The sequence below is a fragment of the Ambystoma mexicanum genome, chromosome 5p, assembly GCF_040938575.1.
Source record: "Ambystoma mexicanum isolate Mex_15411 chromosome 5p, UKY_AmexF1_1, whole genome shotgun sequence".
Taxonomy (NCBI): domain Eukaryota; kingdom Metazoa; phylum Chordata; class Amphibia; order Caudata; family Ambystomatidae; genus Ambystoma; species Ambystoma mexicanum.
In genome coordinates this window covers 1,202,639,773-1,202,662,517 of record NC_090930.1, presented here as the reverse complement: position 1 = coordinate 1,202,662,517, position 22,745 = coordinate 1,202,639,773, and the positions used below count along the sequence as shown (strand labels likewise).

The window sequence follows — 22,745 nt, the reverse complement described above, 5'->3', positions numbered from 1 at the left end:
TTCACCACTTAGCAAGCCTCGCCCACCTGGTGCCTTCCTGCTTGCTGCTCTTTTTCCTACTTAAGGAGTCCTCCAGCCTCTTTCCCTATGCAGATGGGGAGCAGGTGCAGTGGATCTAGGTCACCTGGCTTAAGCCCCGCCCACCTGGTGCCTTCCTGCCTGCTGCTCTTTTTCACCACTTAGCAAGCCCCACCCACCTGGTGCCTTCCTGCTTGCCGCTCTTTTTCACCACTTAGCAAGCCCCGCCCACCTGGTGCCTTCCTGCTTGCCCCTCTTTTTCCTACTTAAGGTGCCCTCCAGCCTCTTTTCCTTTGCAGATGGGGAGCAGGTGCAAGTGGATCTAGGTCACCTGGCCTAAGTCCCGCCCACCTGGTGCCTTCCTGCCTGCCGCTCTTTTTCACCACTTAGCAAGCCTCGCCCACCTGGTGCCTTCCTGCTTGCCGCTCTTTTTCACCACTTAGTAAGCCCCGCACATCTGGTGCCTTCCTGCTTGCCGCTCTTTTTCCTACTTAAGGAGCCCTCCAGCCTCTTTTCCTATGCAGATGGGGAGCAGGTGCAAGTGGTTTTAGGTCACCTGGCCTAAGCCCCGCCCACCTGGTGCCTTCCTGCCTGCCGCTCTTTTTCACCACTTAGCAAGCCCCGCCTACCTGGTGCCTTCTTGCTTGCTGCTCTTTTTCACCACTTAGCAAGCCCCGCCCACCTGGTGCCTTTCTGCTTGCCGCTTTTTCCTACTTAAGGTGCCCTCCAGCCTCTTTTCCTTTGCAGATGGGGAGCAGGTGCAAGTGGATCTAGGTCACCTGGCCTAAGTCCCGCCCACCTGGTGCCTTCCTGCCTGCCGCTCTTTTTCACCACTTAGCAAGCCTCGCCCACCTGGTGCCTTCCTGCTTGCTGCTCTTTTTCCTTCTTAAGGAGCCCTCCAGCCTATTTTCCTTTGCAGATGGGGAGCAGGTGCAAGTGGATCTAGGTCACCTGGCCTAAGCCCCGCCCACCTGGTGCCTTCGTGTCTGCCGCTCTTTTTCACCACTTAGCAAGCCCCACCCACCTGGTCCCTTCCTGCTTGCCGCTCTTTTTCAGAACTTAGTAAGCCCCGCACACCTGGTGCCTTCCTGCTTGCCGCTCTTTTTCCTACTTAAGGAGCCCTCCAGCCTCTTTTCCTTTGCAGATGGGGAGCAGGTGCAAGTGGATCTAGGTCACCTGGCCTCAGTCCCGCCCACCTGGTGCCTTCCTGCCTGCCGCTCTTTTTCATCACTTAGCAAGCCCCACCCACCTGGTGCCTTCCTGCTTGCCGCTCTTTTTCACCACTTAGCAAGCCCCGCCCACCTGGTGCCTTCCTGCTTGCTGCTCTTTTTCCTACTTAAGGAGCCCTCAAGCCTCTTTTCCTATGCAGATGGGGAGCAGGTGCAAGTGGATCTAGGTCACCTGGCTTAAGCCCCGCCCACCTGGTGCCTTCCTGCCTGCCGCTCTTTTTCACCACTTAGCAAGCCCCGTCTACCTGGTGCCTTCCTGCTTGCTGCTCTTTTTCACCACTTAGCAAGCCCCGCCCACCTGGTGCCTTCCTGCTTGCCGCTCTTTTTCCTACTTAAGGTGCCCTCCAGCCTCTTTTCCTTTGCAGATGGGGAGCAGGTGCAAGTGGATCTAGGTCACCTGGCCTAAGTCCCGCCCACCTGGTGCCTTCCTGCCTGCCGCTCTTTTTCACCACTTAGCAAGCCTCGCCCACCTGGTGCCTTCCTGCTTGCCGCTCTTTTTCCTACTTAAGGAGCCCTCCAGCCTCTTTTCGTTTGCAGATGGGGAGCAGGTGCAAGTGGATCTAGGTCACCTGGCCTAAGCCCCGCCCACCTGGTGCCTTCCTGCCTGCCGCTGTTTTCACCACTTAGCAAGCCCCGCCTACCTTGTGCTTTCCTGCTAGCTGCTCTTTTTCACCACTTAGCAAGCCCCGCCCACCTGGTGCCTTCCTGCTTGCCGCTTTTTCCTACTTTAGGTGCCCTCCAGCCTCTTTTTCTTTGCAGATGGGGAGCAGGTGCAAGTGGATCTAGGTCACCTGGCCTAAGTCCCGCCCACCAGGTGCCTTCCTGCCTGCCGCTCTTTTTCCCCACTTAGCAAGCCCCGCCTACCTGGTGCCTTCCTGCTTGCTGCTCTTTTTCACCATTTAGCAAGCCCCGCCCACCTGGTGCCTTCCTGCTTGCCGCTTTTTCCTACTTAAGGTGCCCTCCAGCCTCTTTTCCTTTGCAGATGGGGAGCAGGTGCAAGTGGATCTAGGTCACCTGGCCTAAGTCCCGCCCACCTGGTGCCTTCCTGCCTGCTGCTCTTTTTCACCACTTAGCAAGCCTCGCCCACCTGGTGCCTTCCTGCTTGCTGCTCTTTCTCCTACTTAAGGAGCTCTCCAGCCTCTTTTTCTTTGCAGATGGGGAGCAGGTGCAAGTGGATCTAGGTCACCTGGCCTAGGCCCCGCCCACCTGGTGCCTTCGTGCCTGCCGCTCTTTTTCACCACTTAGCAAGCCCCACCCACCTGGTGCCTTCCTGCTTGCCGCTCTTTTTCACCACTTTGTAAGCCCCGCACACCTGGTGCCTTCCTGCTTGCTGCTCTTTTTCCTACTTAAGGAGCCCTCCAGCCTCTTTTCCTTTGCAGATGGGGAGCAGGTGCAAGTGGATCTAGGTCACCTGGCCTAAGTCGCGCCCACCTGGTGCCTTCCTGCCTGCCGCTCTTTTTCATCACTTAGCAAGCCCCACCCACCTGGTGCCTTCCTGCTTGCCGCTCTTTTTCACCACTTAGCAAGCCCCGCCCACCTGGTGCCTTCCTGCTCTTTTTCCTACTTAAGGAGCACTCCAGCCTCTTTCCCTATGCAGATGGGGAGCAGGTGCAAGTGGATCTAGGTCACCTGGCCTAAGCCCCGCCAACCTGGTGCCTTCCTGCCTGCCGCTCTTTTTCACCACTTAGCAAGCCCCACCCACCTGGTGCCTTCCTGCTTGCTGCTCTTTTTCACCACTTAGCAAGCCCCGCCCACCTGGTGCCTTCCTGCCTGCCGCTCTTTTTCACCAATTAGGAAGCCTCACCCACCTGGTGCCTTCCTGCTTGCCGCTCTTTTTCACCACTTAGTAATCCCCGCACACCTAGTGCCTTCCTGCTGCCGCTCTTTTTCCTACTTAAGGAGCCCTAAAGCCTCTTTTCCTTTGCAGATGGGGAGCAGGTGCAAGTGGATCTAGGTCACCTGGCCTAAGTCCCGCCCACCTAGTGCCTTCCTGCCTGCCGCTCTTTTTCACCACTTAGGAAGCCTCACCCACCTGGTGCCTTCCTGCTTGCCGCTCTTTTTCACCAACTAGTAATCCCCGCACACCTAGTGCCTTCCTGCTTGCCGCTCTTTTTCCTACTTAAGGAGCCCTAAAGCCTCTTTTCCTTTGCAGATGGGGAGCAGGTGCAAGTGGATCTAGGTCACCTGGCCTAAGCCCCGCCCACCTGGTGCCTTCGTGCCTGCCGCTCTTTTTCACCACTTAGCAAGCCCCACCCACCTGGTGCCTTCCTGCCTGCCGCTCTTTTTCACCACTTAGTAAGCCCCACCCACCTGGTGCCTTCCTGCTTGCTGCTCTTTTTCCTACTTAAGGAGCCCTGCAGCCTCTTTTCCTATGCAGATGGGGAGTAGGTGCAAGTGGATCTAGGTCACCTGGCTTAAGCCCCGCCCACCTGGTGCCTTCCTGCCTGCCGCTCTTTTTCACCACTTAGCAAGCCCCGCCTACCTGGTGCCTTCCTGCTTGCCGCTCTTTTTCACCACTTAGCAAGCCCCGCCCACCTGGTGCCTTCCTGCTTGCTGCGCTTTTTCCTACTTAAGGTGCCCTGCAGCCTCTTTTCCTTTGCAGATGGGGAGCAAGTGCAAGTGGATCTAGGTCACCTGGCCTAAGTCCCGCCCACCTGGTGCCTTCCTGCCTGCCGCTCTTTTTCACCACTTAGCAAGCCTCGCCCACCTGGTGCCTTCCTGCTTGCTGCTCTTTTTCCTACTTAAGGAGCCCTCCAGCCTCTTTTCCTTTGCAGATGGGGAGCAGGTGCAAGTGGATCTAGGTCACCTGGCCTAGGCCCCGCCCACCTGGTGCCTTCCGTCCTGCCGCTCTTTTTCACCACTTAGCAAGTCCCGCCCACCAGGTGTCTTCCTGCTTGCTGCTCTTTTTCACCACTTTATAGGCCCTGCCCCCCTGGTGCCTTCCTGCTTGTTGCTCTTTTTCCTACTTAAGGAGCCCTCCAGCCTCTTTTCCTTTGCAGATGGAGAGCAGGTGCAAGTGGATCTAGGTCACCTGGACTAAGCCCCGCCCACCTGGTGCCTTCCTGCCTGCCGCTCTTTTTCACCACTTAGCAAGCCCCACCCACCTGGTGCCTTCCTGCTTGCTGCTCTTTTTCACCACTTAGCAAGCTCCACCCACCTGGTGCCCTCCTGCTTGCCGCTCTTTTTCCTACTTAAAGAGCCCTCCGGCCTCTTTTCCTTTGCAGATGGGGAGCAGGTGCAAGTGGATCTAGGTCACCTGGCCTAAGCCCCGCCCACCTGGTGCCTTCCTGCCTGCCGCTCTTTTTCACCACTAAGCAAGCCCCGCCCACCAGGTGCCTTCCTGCTTGCTGCTCTTTTTCACCACTTAGCAAGCCCCGCCCACATGGTGCCTTCCTGCCTGCCGCTCTTTTTCACCACTTAGCAAGCCCCGCCCACCCTTTTCCTATCTCCTCCCCTTACTTTCTTCTATGCACTTACTCTATCAGAATTGTCCCTGGACCTAATATGATAGCAACCTCGTCTGTTTCCTACAACCTCCCATTACTGTTTTTTTCCTCCCCACCGCCCCCTCCAGCACTATCTGAAATGTCGTCATGCCTAGTATGATAGTCGCTTGTTTTGTTCCTCCCCTCCCTTTCTGCACCCCTCTCCCTCACCTTTTGTTTTCTCCGGCTCTACCAGAAATGTCATCAGGCCTAGTACGGTAGTCGCGTGTCTGTTTCCATTTCCTTCCCACTCTCCCCCTCACTTCCTTATCTATGTCTTAGCTCTTGCACTATCTGAAATGTCGTCAGGCCGAGTACGATAGTTAATTTCACATCCTTAGTATTCAGGGCCTGCAAGAATGTAATTGTATTTTCGCTTGTTCCCTCCCTTGCCATGAAGCGCTTTGAAACACTTTGCGTATAGGCGCTATATAAATAAACTATCATATCATATCATATCATTTATAACGCGCCTGTACACAAGTGTTTTTAGGCGTGACAAGACAAGGAGGGGGGACAGAAGGAGGACAAATCAACAATCTTACTAGGCCTTGCGTCATTTCAGATCGCGCAAGTGCGGGAGCAGGGTGGGGTGAAAGTGCCGGGGGGATGTGGTGGGAGGGAAAAGTGCAGGTAACTCAATAAGTGCTGCTGGAGGGTGGCTCTTAAGTACAGAGAGACAAGGGACTGTAGGGTTGCAGATCCAGATCCTTAAGGGTTGGGGGGGGCTCAGAGACAGTGCAAGGGCAACTGAACATGCAGGAGCCTGGGCCAGAGTTTCAGTGGTTGGCCAGGTGACCAGTGTGCGGAGCAGTGAGGGACAGCAGCAAGAGAGAGGAAGAGAGAAAGCAGAAGCGAAAAGGAAGGTCTTGAGTTGCTTCCGGAACCAGAGGTGGTTCTGCTCAAGTTTGAGAGAGGCAGGGGGGCTGTTCGAGAGGGAGGCACCAGCCGAAGAAAGAAAGAGATCTGCCCCCTTCTCTCTACTTGGAGAAGCTTCTGACCCTCAGAGAGTTGGAGGTGGATGAGCGCAGGGCTCGAGAAGGAAGATGTTTAGGAAGAGAACGTTGGAGGTAGAGCGGTCCCAGGCCCCAGAAATTCTTGTGGACGATGCAGAGGGTCTTGAAGTTGATCCTTGCAGCCACGGGGAGCCAGTGAAGAGATTTCAGAGCTGGAGAGATACGATCCCTGGGCTTGAGGCCAATAACAAGTCCTGCAGTCTTGTTCTGGATAAGCTGTAAAGGTCGAAGAGAAAGGCAGGAAGATTTAGAAAGAGGCTGTTGCAATAGTCCAGCCTAGAGAGGAGCAGAGCTCTGGGTACAGTGAGCTTCTGGGGGAAAGCGAGACTAGGAATAATACCTATAAGGAGGTACAGCTGCTAGTTTGACTTCTTAGAGACGTCAGAGCTGTGAGGAGAGAAGAAGAGGGTGGAGTTGAAGATGACACCGTAGGAAGTGTTGGGGCAACTGGACATGTAGGATACTTGGGCCCGAGTTCAGGGGGTTAACAGGTGACCAGTGTGCTGAGCAGTCAGGTGCATCAGCAGAGGAGAGGTAGAGAGAAAGCAGAAGTGAAAAGGAAGGTCTTGAGTTGCTTCCGGAACTGGAGGTAGTTCTGCCCAAGTTTGAGAGAGGCAGGGAGACTGTTCCAGAGGGAGGGCCCAGCCGAGGAGATAGATCTGCCATCAACTTTCTGCTTGGAGAAGCGTCTGACCCTCAGAAAATTAGAGGTGGTTGAGCGGAGAGCTCAAGAAGGAAGATGTTTTGGAAAAGGTAGAGCGGTCCCAGGCCCCAGAAAGCCTTGTGAACGATGCAAAGAGTCTTAAACTTGATCCCCACAGCCACAGGGAGCCAGTGAAAATATTTCAGAGCTGGAAAGATACGATCCCTGGGCTTGAAGCCAAGGTCAAGTGTCACAGTGCTGTTCTGGATAAGTTATAAAGGTCGAAGAGTAGAGAAAGGCAGATTTAGAAAGAGGCTTTGCAATAGTCTAGCCTAGAGAGGACCTGGGCTCCAGAGACAGTGAGCTTCTGGGGGAAAGTGAGAAAAGGCTGAATACCGCTGAGGAGGTGCAGCGGATAGTGTGACTTCTTAGAGACGTCGGAAATGTGAGGAGAGAAGGAGAGGGTAGAGTCGAACATGACACCAAGATTCTTAGCCTCACAGGAAGGAGCTGGAAGAGGGCGCATGGTGGGCAGCCACAGTGAGAGAGGAAAGGAGGGCGCAGGTGTCCCAGTCAGGAGGATCTCAGTCTTATTGGCACTAAGACAGATATCATTGGCGCCACGCCATTCCTGAATTGCAGCCAGAAAGTCTAATATGAGAGAAGGAGCGGACGTGGCTGATGGGAGCCTGAAGGAGAGCTGGGTGTCATCCACATAACACTGAAAGTTAGAGCAGAATGTAGCGATGCAGTGCGCAAGAGGTGCCAGGTGGTGGTTGAAAATCCAGGGAGAAAGGTTAGACCCCTGGGGAACACCACAATTAGAGAGATAGAAGAGAGGAAAGACCCAAGTTGGACCTGAGAGGGTCGGTCATTGAGGAAGGAGGTCAACCAGGCCTGGGCCTGACCAGTGATACCCAGGTTGTTGCGGAGGCAATTGAGCAGGATGGCGTGGTTGACCGTATCGAAAGCAGAGGGTAGATCGAGGAGAATGAGGACAGAAGGAAGGTTAGAGAGAAGATTAGAGAACAAGTCTTCACTGGTGTTCAGAAGAGCGGTTTCTGTGCTCCTGGCAGCTCTGAAGCCAGACTGGTGGTGGTGGAGACAATCAACAGATTCAGTATGCAGATTAAACTGGGAGATGACCAGCTTTCCCAGGAGTTTGCCCAGGAAAGGAGTGACGGAGATCGGGCGATAGTTAGCCAGAGAGGAAGAATCGGCAAAGGGCTTCTTTAGAAGGGGGTGCACAAGGAAGTGCTTAAGTGGGGGAGGGAAAGGTTCCAGTGGCAAAATAGTGATTGCAGTAACCAGCCAAGGCTGAGCAGCAAGGGTGTCGATATGGTCCTTGATGGTTCTGGATGAGCATGGGAGAACCCGCTTTGACAAGATTTTTATAGATCAGACTTGTCTAAAAACACCATCAGGGGTGAACAGGAGAAAGGATGAGAAAAGAGTAGGAGAAACAGCCGAAGAGGGGGCGGGAGCAGTAGAGGAGGAGGAAGAGGAGGTAGAGGAAGAGAGAGTGGACAAGATGCCCTGAGCTTTAGTGGTGAAATGAGAAGACAGGACCGTGCAGAGGGCCTGGGCGGGAACAGGAGATGTAGAGACTGCAACAGGATTGGCCAGCTCCTTGCAGATTTTGAAAGGTTTGGCCGAGTTGTTAGATTCTGCAGAGACGCTGGCTTGCATGTAGGCTTTCTTCTTAGAGAGGACAGAGAGTATGTACTGCCTTTGGAGCAGACGGCAGGCCATTTTGTCACAGGGTGCGCCTGATGCCCTCCATTTCCTCTCAGCAGCCCTATACTTGCGTTTAAGTGGGTGGCGAGGTTAGAGTCATGCCAACAGTTGCACTTGGATGTGGGCTTCAAACAGATCCTCATGACAGGGGCACAGAGGTCAAGAGTGTTAGAGATAAAGAGATGAAAGTTAGAGAGGGCTGTGTCAGAGTGTGAGTCAGCCCAAGGTATAGGAGGAGGAGAGAAAGTAGCGGCAAAAGCCTCAACTAATTCACGCTTCATGGGCAGGATGACCGAGAAGATGTGTGGCAGTGCTGGGGTCGGCTTGACCTGAGGGGTAGAGAGAGAGAGGTGGGAGGAAAGAATAAAGTGGTTGCTCCAAGAGAGAGGAGTGGTGAGACGGTTAGAGAGGGGGAGGTCTGAAAAGATCAGAACATCCAGAGTGTGCCCTGCAGAGTGAGTTGGGCCAGAATGAAGAATAGAGAGAGGCAGAGAGGGTCAGAGAGGCTGCGAAAGAGCCCCAAAGAGGGGCTAGTAGCATCCAGGTGGCTGTTCAGGTCTCTGAGGAGGAGAAGTGGAGAGGTCAGCCCACTTAGCAAGGAAGAGAGCAACCTGGCCAGGCGGCGTGCAGATAGTGGCCTGCATTGGAATGACAGAAGCAGGGATCCACTCCAGGAAAATCAGGGCTACACCCCCGCTGGAGCGGTTGGTTCTGGGTCCGGAGAGGATCTTGACTAATCTTAACTAAATTTAAACAGATACTGGCATCAGTTTAACAACAGCTAAGGCGGACAACCTCAGAAGATTGGAGGCTCCTCGTGGCTTACCCCAATAAGCTTCAGTTTCTTGTTATTGAGCATTTTACCAGTTCTCCATAGGGTCACCGTCCCCAGGGCTTCTGAAAGCAGTGGACTTTTGGTGTTTTTGTATGCGTGTGTTTGTGCGCATGTAAAAATTGATGAGTGGGTTCTTGCCACACATTTGGCAATATCTAAGTGCAAATTATTGGTTTCACCCATCGCAACAGATGCAGCTCGGGTTGGCGCCAGTCACATGAAGTGGTTGTGATGAGGCCTTATCTTGGTGGCATATGTTCTGCCACTGGCCAGTGTACGGATTTCAAAGAGGAGTTTTGTGGTGCAACACTGTAGAAGAGGAGCATGAGCAAATCCTTTGGCAACATTTTTCACTGGATGACAGAAATGCAGCCCAGCGAGCAAAGTAGCCAATATGTGACTGTCAGCACTACTGGGGTGTGCTTGGCCATCGGTTCTGCCCATAGCACGTATGTGCCCAAAGAAAAACTGAATTCCACTGAAAATCTATATTTTGCAAGACGAACTTTGAAAATATACGTCAAAAATTGCTTACAGTTTGATTCCTGGAGTCTTATTTTATTTGTGCCGACAAGGCAAGCTCTCATTGTGCCTTCTCTGAAGAATTATAGTGGCCATAAAGATCTATCCTGTTTTGCGCGTGTCTTCTATTTATTGGGGAGTCACTGCCTGTTCCACTTCAACGGTGAGTGATGTGGCTGTAGAGGGTGGTGTACATCTGGAGTGTCATGTGTACGGTGCTGCGGCAGTGGTGTGCAGAACAACATGGACACTGGCTCGCATTGATCACCTAGTTAAAATCTTAGGTAAAAACCTACATCAGTTAAATTATTTGTGAAGATGTATTGTTTTACTGGTGCATAATGTACTATTTATCAAATCACCCATGAATAAAATGCTTACATTTTAGGATTTAAAAAAAAACATATATTTGTTCAGGTTGTCTGGTTCGTCTGTGTCTTATTGCGGGATGAGGTGCATTACAACCACAGGGAGAACCGCGATTTGGAAAGGACACAACCCCCAGGTGCCCGCTGATATCTCAACCAGCGCCCATAAAACAACAACCTTCAGCAAGGTCTGCAAGTGACAACATAGTGGGCACCCAGAGAGAAAAAACACACAGGTGCTATGATCCAAATATTGCATTTCATTCCTTTCAAGGCACCATCTTTGAACTGACATGGTGAATGAAGTCTGAACGTGGCAATATGGCGGATATTCCAAAAGAGGCTGTTAGAAGAAAAAAGTTACAAGCTAGGACATAGTGGTCCCTAGCGAGGACTCTCCAGAAGGGTTTAAAACAAAGCTCAATGAAGCTGCATACATTATAATGGTAGAAGGGAGCCAATGAGAAGCTGGCATCCGCTGCTTGAGGACCACGTAGGCAGTGTGCCATGTTCACCTGTATTGCAAATCTACTGACTTGTAACTATTCTTACAGGATTCTTTGCCCAATTATTTCATTACACACCCAACTGAGGAGCTAGGGAATGTGACGTGTTTGCGAAACACATGTTGATTTGCTAACACGTTCACTGAACTCATATTGAATAGGGAACATGTCTTGTTTACTAGCATGTTCCCGATATTTTGATTGCTACACAAATTAAATGGTTGCAGAGTGAATGCCCTTTTTCTGAATCTCTTGTATGCTTCTTACTTGAGGCTGTAGCAGTGCAGTCCCACCTGAAGCAGCGCAGAACGCAGTTTATTCGTAGTTCAGTGTGCTAGTGTGCAACTAGCGCTATCCTGCAACTAGAATCAAGTGTTGAAAAGCTGGATAATTGAAATGAAATCATAAAAATTGGGACTATGGGGATAGCGATCCTCCAAGAGAAGGGAGACCAGCAAACATTAATTGATGGATATTTGGCAATGCACATGATATGATATGGCATTTATAATGCGCCTATACATAGGTGTTTCAATGCGCGACGAGGCAAGGGAGGGGGAACAGAGGGAAGACAGACAACGATCTTACTAGGCCAGGTGTCATTCAGATCGCGCAAGTGCACGGGAGGGGGGAAAAGAAAAGTGCGGGAGGGGGGAAGTGCAGTACATGGGATAAGAAATAAACAAGATAAATAAAAGAGCGGCCAGCAGGTGGCAAGTGCAGGGTGAGTGCTGAAATAAGTGCTGGTGGGGGGACTGTAGGGATACAGAAAACAGGCCCCAGGTGCAGGGGTTGCCAGGGAGGCAGTGCAGGCATGCAACTGGCAGGGCTAGGGCTCGAGATCAGAAGGCTGGCCAGATAACCAGTGCAGTCTCAGTATCACTGATCAGCAGGGGGCAGGAGGAAAGAAAGCAGAAGCAAAGAGGACGGTTTTCAGGTGCTTCCGGAACCGAAGGTGGTTCTCCTCAAGTTTCAGGGAGGCAGGGAGGCTGTTCCAGAGGGAAGCCTCAGCCGAAGAGAGAGATCTGCCACCAACTTGTTTCCAATATGTAACTGGTGGGTCTACAGGTTCATGGAACAATCTGGGTCCTTGCGCAAATTAAGGAAGAATTAAACCCAAGAAAGGGTAGTCACAACTTTAGTAGTGCTTCAAAATCAACAGCACAGGCAGGGCATTAAAACAAACTGCATATACAACGACTCATCAATTGTGAAGTACACAGTATGTTCCGATCCCTGACATTATCCTAAGCCTTGAAAGAAAATGAGAGGACTGTAGAATGAGTGATGAACCCCAAAGCCTCTTAGTTTATGGGTCTCAGTTTAGGGGCGGCCACAGTAAGAATAACCTATAAAAGGAAAGTAAATGCCTTTGTTTGGGCATCTCGAAGCTGCCCAGGATGCCGAACGTCTAAGTACAGAGTGTGTCTCTTGAATTGATCGTTGTTGCTGTTGTTGGAGTATTCTTCATTTCAGAGGAAAACAATGGGTTAATTCTCTTTCATGCCATTGATGTGATCATCTGGTTTCAACTGAACTGCTTTATTCCAATTCTTTCTGCAGCTTGCCTAAAATTGTGCCCTTTTTTTTTTAGATATGCAGGCAGATTGTATATTGATGTTTTATTTTTGTTTTTTTAATCATTGTTTTTTCTCAAGTGCCCAACTGCCCCTTTGAGCCATGCTGCACTTTATGAAAATCTACAAATTATTTCATGAAAATAAATGTTTTCGATCGGGTGGTCTTCTTTGTAAAATCCCCCAAAAAGTAAATGAAAGCATGCAGATCTAAAGAAGAGACCAATGTAGAAGGTTTCTGATCAAAAATACATGCAACACCATTCTACGGATAAGGTAGATTGTGCATATAATAGTTGCCCTTATGAAAAAGCATTTATATGTATTCATTTATTTTTAACATTTCACAATGTGCACCACTGTTTGGAGGGGCAGTAGAGAACCAAAAAAAAAAGAAATAAAATGAGAAAAAATAAAAACGAGAAAAAATAAAAATCAAAATAACACAGATATCTAAAACTAAAAATTGGTTTCACACCAACTGGGAAAATAATTGGAGAAAAAGTTCAACTGAAAAAAACGAAACTAAAATGTACATGGAAAAAAGAGAAACTAAAAGGAACAAATAACATTGTGTATGGAAACATGAAGGATAAGCAAGTAAAAAAATGTTTTTAGATTTTAACAAAACATGAAGAGGTTGCAAGAAAAATGAAAATTTGAAGGCAATTCGAAGCTTGATGTGGTGCAAGAGAATGCCAAACGTCAACACTTCAAGCGCCTGAATTTGAGGATGCCCGCACTGTGCATACTTCTGACAGCTGCAGGTTAGCTGCCAAGTATTTCTGCTCACCTAGGACAAGCATTCTTCAACGAATGCAAGAACAATTACTTCGTCTATACTTAAGCACCCATTCACTGCCCGGATTAGTGAAACATGTGTTGGCTAACACCATGGCTTGAAGGAAAGGAAAACAATCAAGAGAGCTCACTCGTCAGTTTCATCTTTCTAACATGACGCTGGCCAATAATCAATTTACAAGGGCACTAGGCGAGCGTCTTGGGTTTTGGCTACAGTCTATTTTAAGAACTCATTAAAAGTAAAAACAACAAAACATTCTTACGTGGCCGTTGAGCTCCAAATCCGGGATCGCATTCAGTGTTTCTTATACAATACTCGTAGTCACGATTCAGGTGATAGCCTGGGGTGCAGGCACACTTTCTTTCCAAGGTACTGTTCCCACGGCTCAACACTGCTAATCCTTTCCCTACAAGGAGAAAATGAACAGACTGAATGGCTGTCCTCATAATGCCTGCAAACCAGCAACTGCAACGCAGTGACCGGCTCAAGGATTGGCCTGTTTAACAAGCACTCTAGTGCTAAGGGCCTCTATGTTCGTCCTGAATTCCCATAAGAAATCTGTGTAGGCTCTGCCCACTCCCGCAGTCATTAATGGAAGGAACCCTTAGCACCTTAGTACTGCAACAACAAACAAACCACACATACCTTACACAATAGCACACGACGGATACCGACCGGACACCGCACCAAAAGCTCAGCGAACGGTGTTAACCGAACTGAAGCTGCTAACAGCACATCACAGCTCCCTTGCTCATTCTCCAAACTTTGTCCTACTAACACACCCCAACTGACACTCTTTTTTTTTTTAGAACTGCCAGAGCACCAGGGGACCACCCCGGTGGTGATAGTGCGTGGTATAAATATCCTTTAACATGAACACAATTATATGGAATGTATTGTAATCCTTCCACAAAACACGTTCCCTAATCGTGCAGATACAGATGACAGTCTTGTTCAACCAATTACTAGGCAATAACTTGGTCAATTTAATTTGTAAACTGGAAATATATATGACTTTCATATTCTATATAGCCTTTTGTGTATGGACACCTTATTGACAAGAGGTTATTTTGCAGGTTACCCTGGTTAACTAAAATGTCGAAGGTTCAACATCACACCCAACTTTCGGCAAGTATAAAAAATAACCAAGTCTCCGTATGAGCGGCAAATAATAACATCATACTGTTAAGTCCATATTAATAGCTTCCTGAGTATGAGTACAGAACGCAAGTATTTGTATTTATTTGAAGAACTGGGCTCGCAATTTCGAACAGATATGACTAACAATAACACATTTACAGAGAGTCGAAGCATTCCAGAAAGGGTGCCTGTACAATAGCATACAAATGAGAACAAGTAGTGAGCCAGTTTTTGATGGTGTAAAAATATTAGGACGTATACCAGGTACAAATTCAAACAATGGTTACAAAAGAGGCGTATGGGGTAAGGTAGGGAGGATGGGAGAGAGGGCAGGGCGATCTCTCTCTTTAGCAAGCAAGTGAAGTTTAAGCCGAGCTTTGAAGAGATCCACAGTTGGGCTGGTTAGTTTGGCGTATTAGGTCGCAGAGCCACCTATAAGCCGACACTATTGCATTAGAGTGCATATAGGTTGAAATGGCACATGGGGAGGGACACAAAGCTTGTAGGTGTTGTTTGGTTATTTGCCCACCCATTGACTGCCCATTGCCATGCTTATCCCTATGGCCATTTGCACCAAGTTCCTTCTCCTCCCCACCCAAAACACCTGCTCATGGGAAATCTTTCAGCTTGATGTAATCCTAGCCGATGGAGCAACCAGGCATGGTAGAGTCAGAAGATAGAATGGATTCAAGAGGGAGGGAGTGTGATGAGGCTCTTTCAAGGTCACACCAGGAGGGGTCAGATGGCCAGAGGAGTGGATAACCAGATGTGAAGTGCTTGCGGCACACATTCTCTATATTCGTTGTCTGTTTATGGAAAGCCAAACCTCCCAGAACTAGTTTCCAAATCAGGTGGAGAACCAGGGACTTTTGGGGGTCTTTGGATCATCCCATATAAATGCTGAGAGGACATTGTTGCTAAGGGGCACTTCTTGCTTCTTTACTCTCATGGGGGCATGCTAAACATGTACAGCAATTTAGGCAGAACAAACATCTTTATGGTACTGATTTTTCCCCACAAGGTTAATTTCAATTTTGCTCATTGTGGGATGTTGGGCTTCATTTTATCTGCCTGTTTCTTCATATAAGTTGCCAGAATGTCTCCTAGTTCCCTGGAACTCCAAACCCTAGATAGTTTATTATTTCCTTGTGATAAGTGCCAGTAACTGGGAGGACAAAGGTTTTGGAGCAGTTAAACCTAAAATATGAGGCTTCCCCAAACCTTTAATTAAGGGTACACAAAGGAATGCATGAGGCTTCAGGGTCAGACAGTGGGGGTGTGCTGAGGGTGTGGGTGGGGGAGTGTTATGGGTGTATTGTGTGTGTGGGTGTGAGTATGTATGAGTGTTCGCATGAGAAAGGTGCAAACTTTTGGTAGTTCGCACCTTTCTCATGCAAACGTTCCGGCCGCAGTAAATTCCGCCACGGCCGGATCACTTAGATTCGATGATTCCTACATTGGTACCTACCAAATCCTCGAAAAGGAAAAGGAAGCATTGCATAGCACCGAACAAATGGAAATTATAGATGGCAATAACGAGGTAGAGCAAAATACAGGGAATATAAAGGGCCAGCGATAAGAGGGCATTAATAAAGGCCTTGGCATGATTGATAGTTCATTTACAAAAGCATTGGCTGCAATAGATCTACACTTTTTGTGTCCTACATCTAAGTATAATGCATCCACTCCCCGCACTCGTCTATGAGAGCTTTGCATATAATGTTACAATATAGGTGTGTTTCTATTAAAATATTTACTTTGATGTTACCATGCACAGCGATTCACTAAGTGATCTCAAAGAACAAACTACCTTTATTCAGAATGCTCTCGATATGGAGAGAAGCCAGAGTAAGAATAATAATTGTTCCTCATGTTCAGAAGATTTGTTGCAGTCCTCTGTTTTAAAGCGGCTGATTGATCAGAACTTGTGCTTGATATATATCAGTGTAACATGGACTAGAGGAGAATTAAGCAAGTGGAAGATGCTCCTAATCCTATGCAAACATCATTGAACTCTGAGATTGTAAAAATGGAAGAGTTTGTCATGACGCGCGCTCCATGGAAGCTATGGAGCCGATGGAAGGGCTGATTCCGTTCCTCCACCAGCGGTCTAGTTTCCCACGTACTGCACGTTACCGTCATGACGCATTAACGTCATGACGCATATATATAGGCGTCACTCGCGGTAATCGTGGCGTTGCAACCTTGCTTTCCTCGCCAGGTTTTGTACGCTAGTGCTCCTCCCTGACTCCCCTTGTTTTTTCCCCACTTGAGCCTTTGATCTCTCTTGGTGTTTCCTCAACTCCTCAGTTCCTCCCACTTTGTCGTCCTTGATCCTTCTACCGCTCTAATGCTCTATACTAACTTGTTGTACATACATCTACGATTGTATGCTCCTTCCCATCGCAGCCTTCTGCAGACCTCTTCCTCGTTCCTCTGCTACGGTCTTCATCCAAACAGAGCTACGTACGTTAGCTCGACTTCAGCGGTGTCTTCTGGGAATTGAAGTCCTCTCATCCACATCAACGGAAAGCCTTCAGCCTCGATATTCGTAGGGCGACAACATCCAAGCACACCAGGGTTTTTCAGCCAACGCTTTTCCCTGGGATTGGGGGCGGACTCCCTGAGGGTCCCTTCTGCCTTGCTGTTTGACAGCGGGCAGGGTGGCTTCCAGTGGAGCTCGTTCCAAACTCAACCGGAAAGGACTGGACCTTTGGAGAGAAAGGAGAGCCATAGACACAGACAGTTCATCAGAAGAACCAAGTGCAGGTGAGGAGAAGGAGAAGGGAACCAAAGAGGGTATTTGTCAAGCCACTACTACTTCATTGCATGACAGAGTTTCATTGAACACAGCATTTGATTACAGCCCACTTCAGCATAAAGAAAGTTGGATCCCCCGCCAATGAAACATCACTCATGCTTCCATCCTGCCCTCTCTAACTGCAATTCTACCCACGATAGAGGAGCTTCTCGCCATCATGGACTTGTGCAATCCTACAGAATCCCAGAGGATCCATGCCCTCCCAATAGGTTCAAATCCATTGCAATACAGCAGGAATGGATGCCTGTAATCCTACCCTTCTTTAATGATTCCATCAACACTAGGAATGTCCCACCTCTACTGAAGTCTGGTTACATCAGACCACTGCTCAATAAACCCACAGCTCACCCAAATTATCCTGCTACCTACCGCCCCATCTCATACAGCCCTTTCACTGGAAAAATTCATATTTGGTCAACTCCAGGATTTCATAGAAAGAACCTCCTGGATGAGGCCATTCATGGTTCAGGCTAGGTGTACAGAATCAACTCTATGTTCACTCTGGAACACACTCAAGAACAACGCAGATGGAAACTCAGAGTGCACTCATCCTTCTGGACCTATCAGCTGCCTTTGATAACATCAGTCAAGCAATCCTTCTACAGGGACTGGAAGACACTGGAATCAAAGGAACAACTTCTCACTGGATCCCTTCCTAACTCATGGTAGAACAGAAAACACTTTCAAGGCTCCCTTGAAATTCCCACTGACCTACGAGATATCCCAAGGATCCACACTGTCGCCTCTTCCTTTCGACAACTATATGACAGACCCTTTGGCACCTCATCAACCACACTTGTATCACAAGTTACACCTATGCAGATGACACACAAATAATGTACACATTTCAGAACAGTCTGATAACAAATTCCTCAGACATACAAACATGCTGTGCACAATTGGAAGCACAGATTACATTCAACATACCAAAATTGAACCAATGATTTGCGATCCAGGACCTTCTAAAACTGCCTCAACTGCCAGGCCCTATGAGATTGGCCCAGGCCCAATACCATCCTCCCTGGGATGGAATCTTGGATCCATGATGGACAATGCTCTCAAAATTGAGTAACAGGTGAGAGCCATTTTCAGAAACTGCTTCTTCCAATACCACACTGTAAATCCCATTATAGATTATCTAACATTCAGCCAAAAAAGCATGGATGTGATTCCTCTATTGATAACAAAACTGGACCATGCAAACAGTCTCTATCTCGGACATGTGGAATATCTCTTGAGAAAGCTACAAAAATACAAAATGCAGCAGCCCAATTACTCCTACCGCTCTTATGACACAAAGGATACACTTTCTTTCAGAGAGATGTTACAGCATTACATTCCCTCCTGGACACTAAGGTCCAGTATCACTCCATTAGTCGAAGTCCCGAGGGAACAACAGAGAATCCTCATTCTATATATTGGCCAGGAAACACTCGGTATGGAAGAAAAACACTTAATATTCAGAAACCAACTCAAGACATGGATCATCAACTAACTTAAGCAGAGAACAAACAATTAACCATAAGCTCCAAAACAAGTAACTGCCCAAGACCCCACCATGTGCAGTACTTGGAAATATATCTAGCCTGCCTCACAAAACACTCTAAACTGTCAATACAACCTAAGAGACTTCTCGACCCTGTTAACATCAATCACAAGCCTCTCCTCTAACTTCAAAGGTTGTATGACTTAATAGGTTGAAGGGCGTCACATCTCAGAAACTATTATCTCATACAAATATCCGCTTTAATCCTCAAATCTTAATCCTACTTAGGATCTGATCCCTACATGTCATGCCTTGTAATCCACTACAGACCTCTATGGATAAAACACCCACTGGATTGTGGATCATCCGCTGCGGCACCGAAATGAAGCAGAGCACAAATTCTCTGCTGAAAGAAGTACTCTACAACCAACCCTCAGGAAGTGGCCCAAGCCTAACCCCACCCCTTTCTCCCATCCCTCTCTTGCCTCATCTAACTCCTCACTATTAATATCTTGCAAACGTACACCTCACTCACACGATGACCCTCTAGTTCTAGTATATTGAACATACCCCTAACCTATTCATCTACTATGAACAAACCAAACTAGCACTGCTCGCAACCAAGGGGCTGCCCTTAAGGCTAACTGGCCCTGATATGTGTATTACCATCACAGGAACACACAGTTACCACATCAACACTCAGCTAATGGATCATCTGACCTGCAATCATCAACACCACAGGTTTTCTGCATCTGACTTCACACTATCTTACTAATACCCTTCTCCCCTCTCTCTTACAGAGCCACGCGCAGAGGATGCAACATTTTTGGCAGCAGAAGGCTATGTAAGTCTACTTACCTTACCTAATACAAGAAAAAGGTAACACAGGCTTTGATAGACGCAAAGTCCAAAGAAAAAAGACCAGAGCTCATTCAAAAAGCCTGCAACCTCACCCTAAGTCAGTAAGGACCGCATGTTGGAGCACTGAACTGTCACAGCAACCACCAGTAAAACAAGAAACTAGGCTAGAGAGATATGAAGAGGAAAGCCTAGTAACAACTGCGGCTGTCACTTAATATGTAATAGTTAACACACCTGTGTTAATGAAACATTTTTCCAAAAAAAGTAAAATATTACTTTTGTGTCTGCAGCCATTACTAATGTCTTTTCTACAAAACCCTTCAAAGGGTCCATAGAACCATTGCTAATATTAACAATCAGAGCATGGTTGATATATTATTGGTTATTCATAACGCGCTTAATACCCTGAGATTTTTAAGCGCAGACCCGGGAATCGAACCTGTGTTGTTTCGTGTCGTCTTTCTTCCAAGGTGAGCATGTTGCTCCTGAGCTATCCTCCCGAGACTATGCTGTAAATATATCTGCAAGTGAAATACAGGAGACACAATCTGTACGTTTATCTGAGTCTCTTCAGGAAAATAATCTGGAGATTCATCCCTCACAGTTTAATGCGTCAGATGACAAGAGTTGGACTTTCCAGAACGTTAAAGTTGTTTAAGGGGATCAAAAAATTAGGGGCTCTAAATTTGGAAGATATCACACAGGTGAACATCCCAGTTCTAAATGTGACATCTTTAGTTGACTTCCGTTTGATATCATCAATAGGTTAACAACGAATAATGTCAGAGTTAGAAGTGCCTTTTTGGTAAGAGGAATTGATGTGTATTTCAATAGATCTCTTTTTTTAAGAATATGCATGTGCAGGCAGGTGGCGTGGTAGAACGGGCTCCCAGGGAAGGGTCCAGGAGATCATGTATAAAAACAATTAGTGTAATATAAAGATCAGTTTTCATATGGCATATGGGGAAGAGAGACAGATTACTCAAACAAAGTAGTGCTATGAGTATGACCTTTATTTTCCTGTAATTGAAGGGTTTCAACAGATTTTTGTATAAAGGTCAAGTCATGATTAAGTTAACTCAGTATGATGTAATCCTTCTTCAATAAACCTGGCTCACTACTAAACCTGAAATAGATGGCCATACGATACATTTTTTGTCCGCTATGAGGGCTGTATAGGACGTCAGCGAGATGGTCCTCCTATTGCTCTAAAAGATGATGGGCTTGTTATCTCTTGGATTCTGAAATTAGGAGTAGACATGTCCTTGCTCTCTTTTTCTCTGGTGTAAATTGTATTATTATGAACATTTATAGCCCGCCCGTTTATAGCCCGCCAGGTAGGTACTGCTCGCAGGTTACCAACAAGCTCATAGTTACATTAACCAAATGGAAAACATTTTACCCTTCTGCTCGCCTAATAATAGGTCATGACTTTAACGCTAAATGTGCAGATATGTGGGAGCAAAAGGATTTGCTTTTTAGGGGTTTATTTCTTGTTTATTTCTACTTGTTCTCCTTTCTTGTTTCGCCAGAGAGAAGCTGGAATTGTTACACTTTTAGTGCATTCAGCCAGAGCCGCTTGCAGGATCTTTGCCGTGGCAACTGACCAAGAACTTTTTTCACTGCTTACTAGACGACTCCACCATACTTCTTCTTCTCGGAGAACGCATGGCTCTAGTAAGGGCCCAAGATATGTTTTACTAAATTTCCGGGCAAGTCATCAGAAGGTGCCTAACTGATTCTATCATGGACACATCCTTGCAGCGTCAACATGAGCTGTTTAATGATAAGCCTCTCAGAGCCCAAATTTAGTTGGTGGGAAGTAAATTTAAGCAAGCCCTTAAGAAGGCGTGCCTCAGCGATTTGTCTGGAAACCTCATGACAATTTTCTCTGTTTTGTGTATTTTTTTGATCGGCATAGGAAGATGGCCAACTAGCCTATTTTTCCCAGCCAGTTCTTGTGTTTCAATCCAGTCCGCCTGATCCATTTTTCTCTTTACTTTTGTTGGATTCTGCACCAAGTCTTCTTCTGTGCATGCAATATGGTCTAGTTGAGATCTTTTCTTTTCTGCCCATGTTGTTAACATCTTGCATCCGCCACCCTTCTTTTCGTTGTTTATCATGTTATAAAGTGGTGGTGATTCCGGGATTATCACTTTCCTGAACAAGGCCATTTCACTTGCTTCAATTGTTGCTTTCAGGGACAGTAGACCTAATTCTCTCCTGATTACTAGAACGGAGGTCGAATTCCAGAGTTGCAGGACCTTGCACCAAAAGTGGCATTCCAATTTTTGCCATATGCCTGAGGGAATTGTAGGCATAGCTTCACCTCCATATGCCAAGCATGGAACGACTTTTGCCTTGTAAAACTTTAAGACTGGCATCAGGGAGAAGCAACCATATTTTTTGTCCATTACGCAAGCTTGAGTGGTTAGTTTCTGCGTCTTCTCCCATAGATGAATCTGCATTGTTGCTTTGCATTTAGAGCTGTCTACCATTTCACCCAGGTACTTGAAGTCCCGTACCACTTCGATTTTGATGTTGTCGAGATTCCAGTGGTGGGTCTTTGTTTTTTTAGATGTTTTTTCTAGAATCATTATCTTAGTTTTTTTCTTTATTTATCTTGAGGTTGTTCTTAGATATGTAGCAGGCCAAGATGTTCAGTTGCCTCTGCAGACCAATCGAGGTCTGGTCTAAGATGATGATGTCATCAGCGTATAATAAACAGGACACCACTGTCTCCCCAATTTTAGGTGGAAAGGCTCTGATGGTACTGCTCTCTTATTTGTAGGCACCCAAAAAAGTTAGTATTTCGTCTGACAAGAGGCCTTTTTGGTTTAGCTTCACTCTCATTGAGGTCGAAGAATGGAGAGCATTAATTGGCTCTAAGATTTGATTTGGGCAGTTCCAATTTGCCAGTTTTGTCCACAGCATCACTCTGTCGATCTGGTCGAAAGCCTGAGTGAGATCTATAAAGGCTAGGAACACCCTCGCTTTTCCGGTCATGATCTTGTTTTTTACGATGCTTAACATCATAATGTTTACCGTGGTGCCAGAGATTTTCATGAACCCTGTGTGAAAGGGGTCGGCACTTGGGGGGGGTGTTGCCCATTGTTGAAAACTTCTCAAGGGAAGGGATCTGTATATCTTTCCAATCGTGTCCAGCAGGACTATTGGGCGATACTTGCGAGGGTCAGAACTATCTCCCTTTTTAAAGATCAGAACTACCACGGAAGAGGTCATGACCTGGGAATGGACCTTGGCTGGCAACATTCTTTAAATACCATGCTGATGAAAAATGCCCATTCCGCGGGGTGATTCCTTAGGTCAATATTGGTAACTCCATCCGGGCCCGGAGCTCTGGAAGGTTTGAGTTTCTTTATAGTCGCTTCGATGTTAACTTTGTTTGAAAAGTCTTCCGAGTTTGTTTTCCGAGATTTCGCTAGAGACCTAATTGTATGAGGAGGAAGTTGGAATAATGCGGTAAAATGGGACTTCCATCTCTCCTCAGGCACACTGTTTGCCAACATGAGCTCCGGTGTTCGATCAGCCCCTTTAACCAATGACCAGAATTCTCAGGAATTCCTCCCTGACAGTTTCCTCAGCATCTCCTCGGAGTCTTGCTGGTAGAGGGTTCCTCGGTAGAATCTCAACCAGGATTTATACTTCTTTAGTTCTTCTTGAAGTGTTCTTTGCAGA

The 22,745-nt window shown here is 47.5% G+C and overlaps 1 protein-coding gene across 1 annotated transcript in view; it reads right to left on the bottom strand.

Moving 5' to 3' along the window:
• TNFRSF11A (TNF receptor superfamily member 11a) overlaps positions 1–22,745 on the bottom strand; it is a 281,431-nt gene that overhangs the window by 106,269 nt on the left and 152,417 nt on the right. Inside the window, exon 4 of the mRNA XM_069613673.1 lies at positions 13,001–13,144. Coding sequence (XP_069469774.1) covers positions 13,001–13,144 — 144 coding nt within the window. The remainder of the gene's footprint in view (positions 1–13,000; positions 13,145–22,745) is intronic.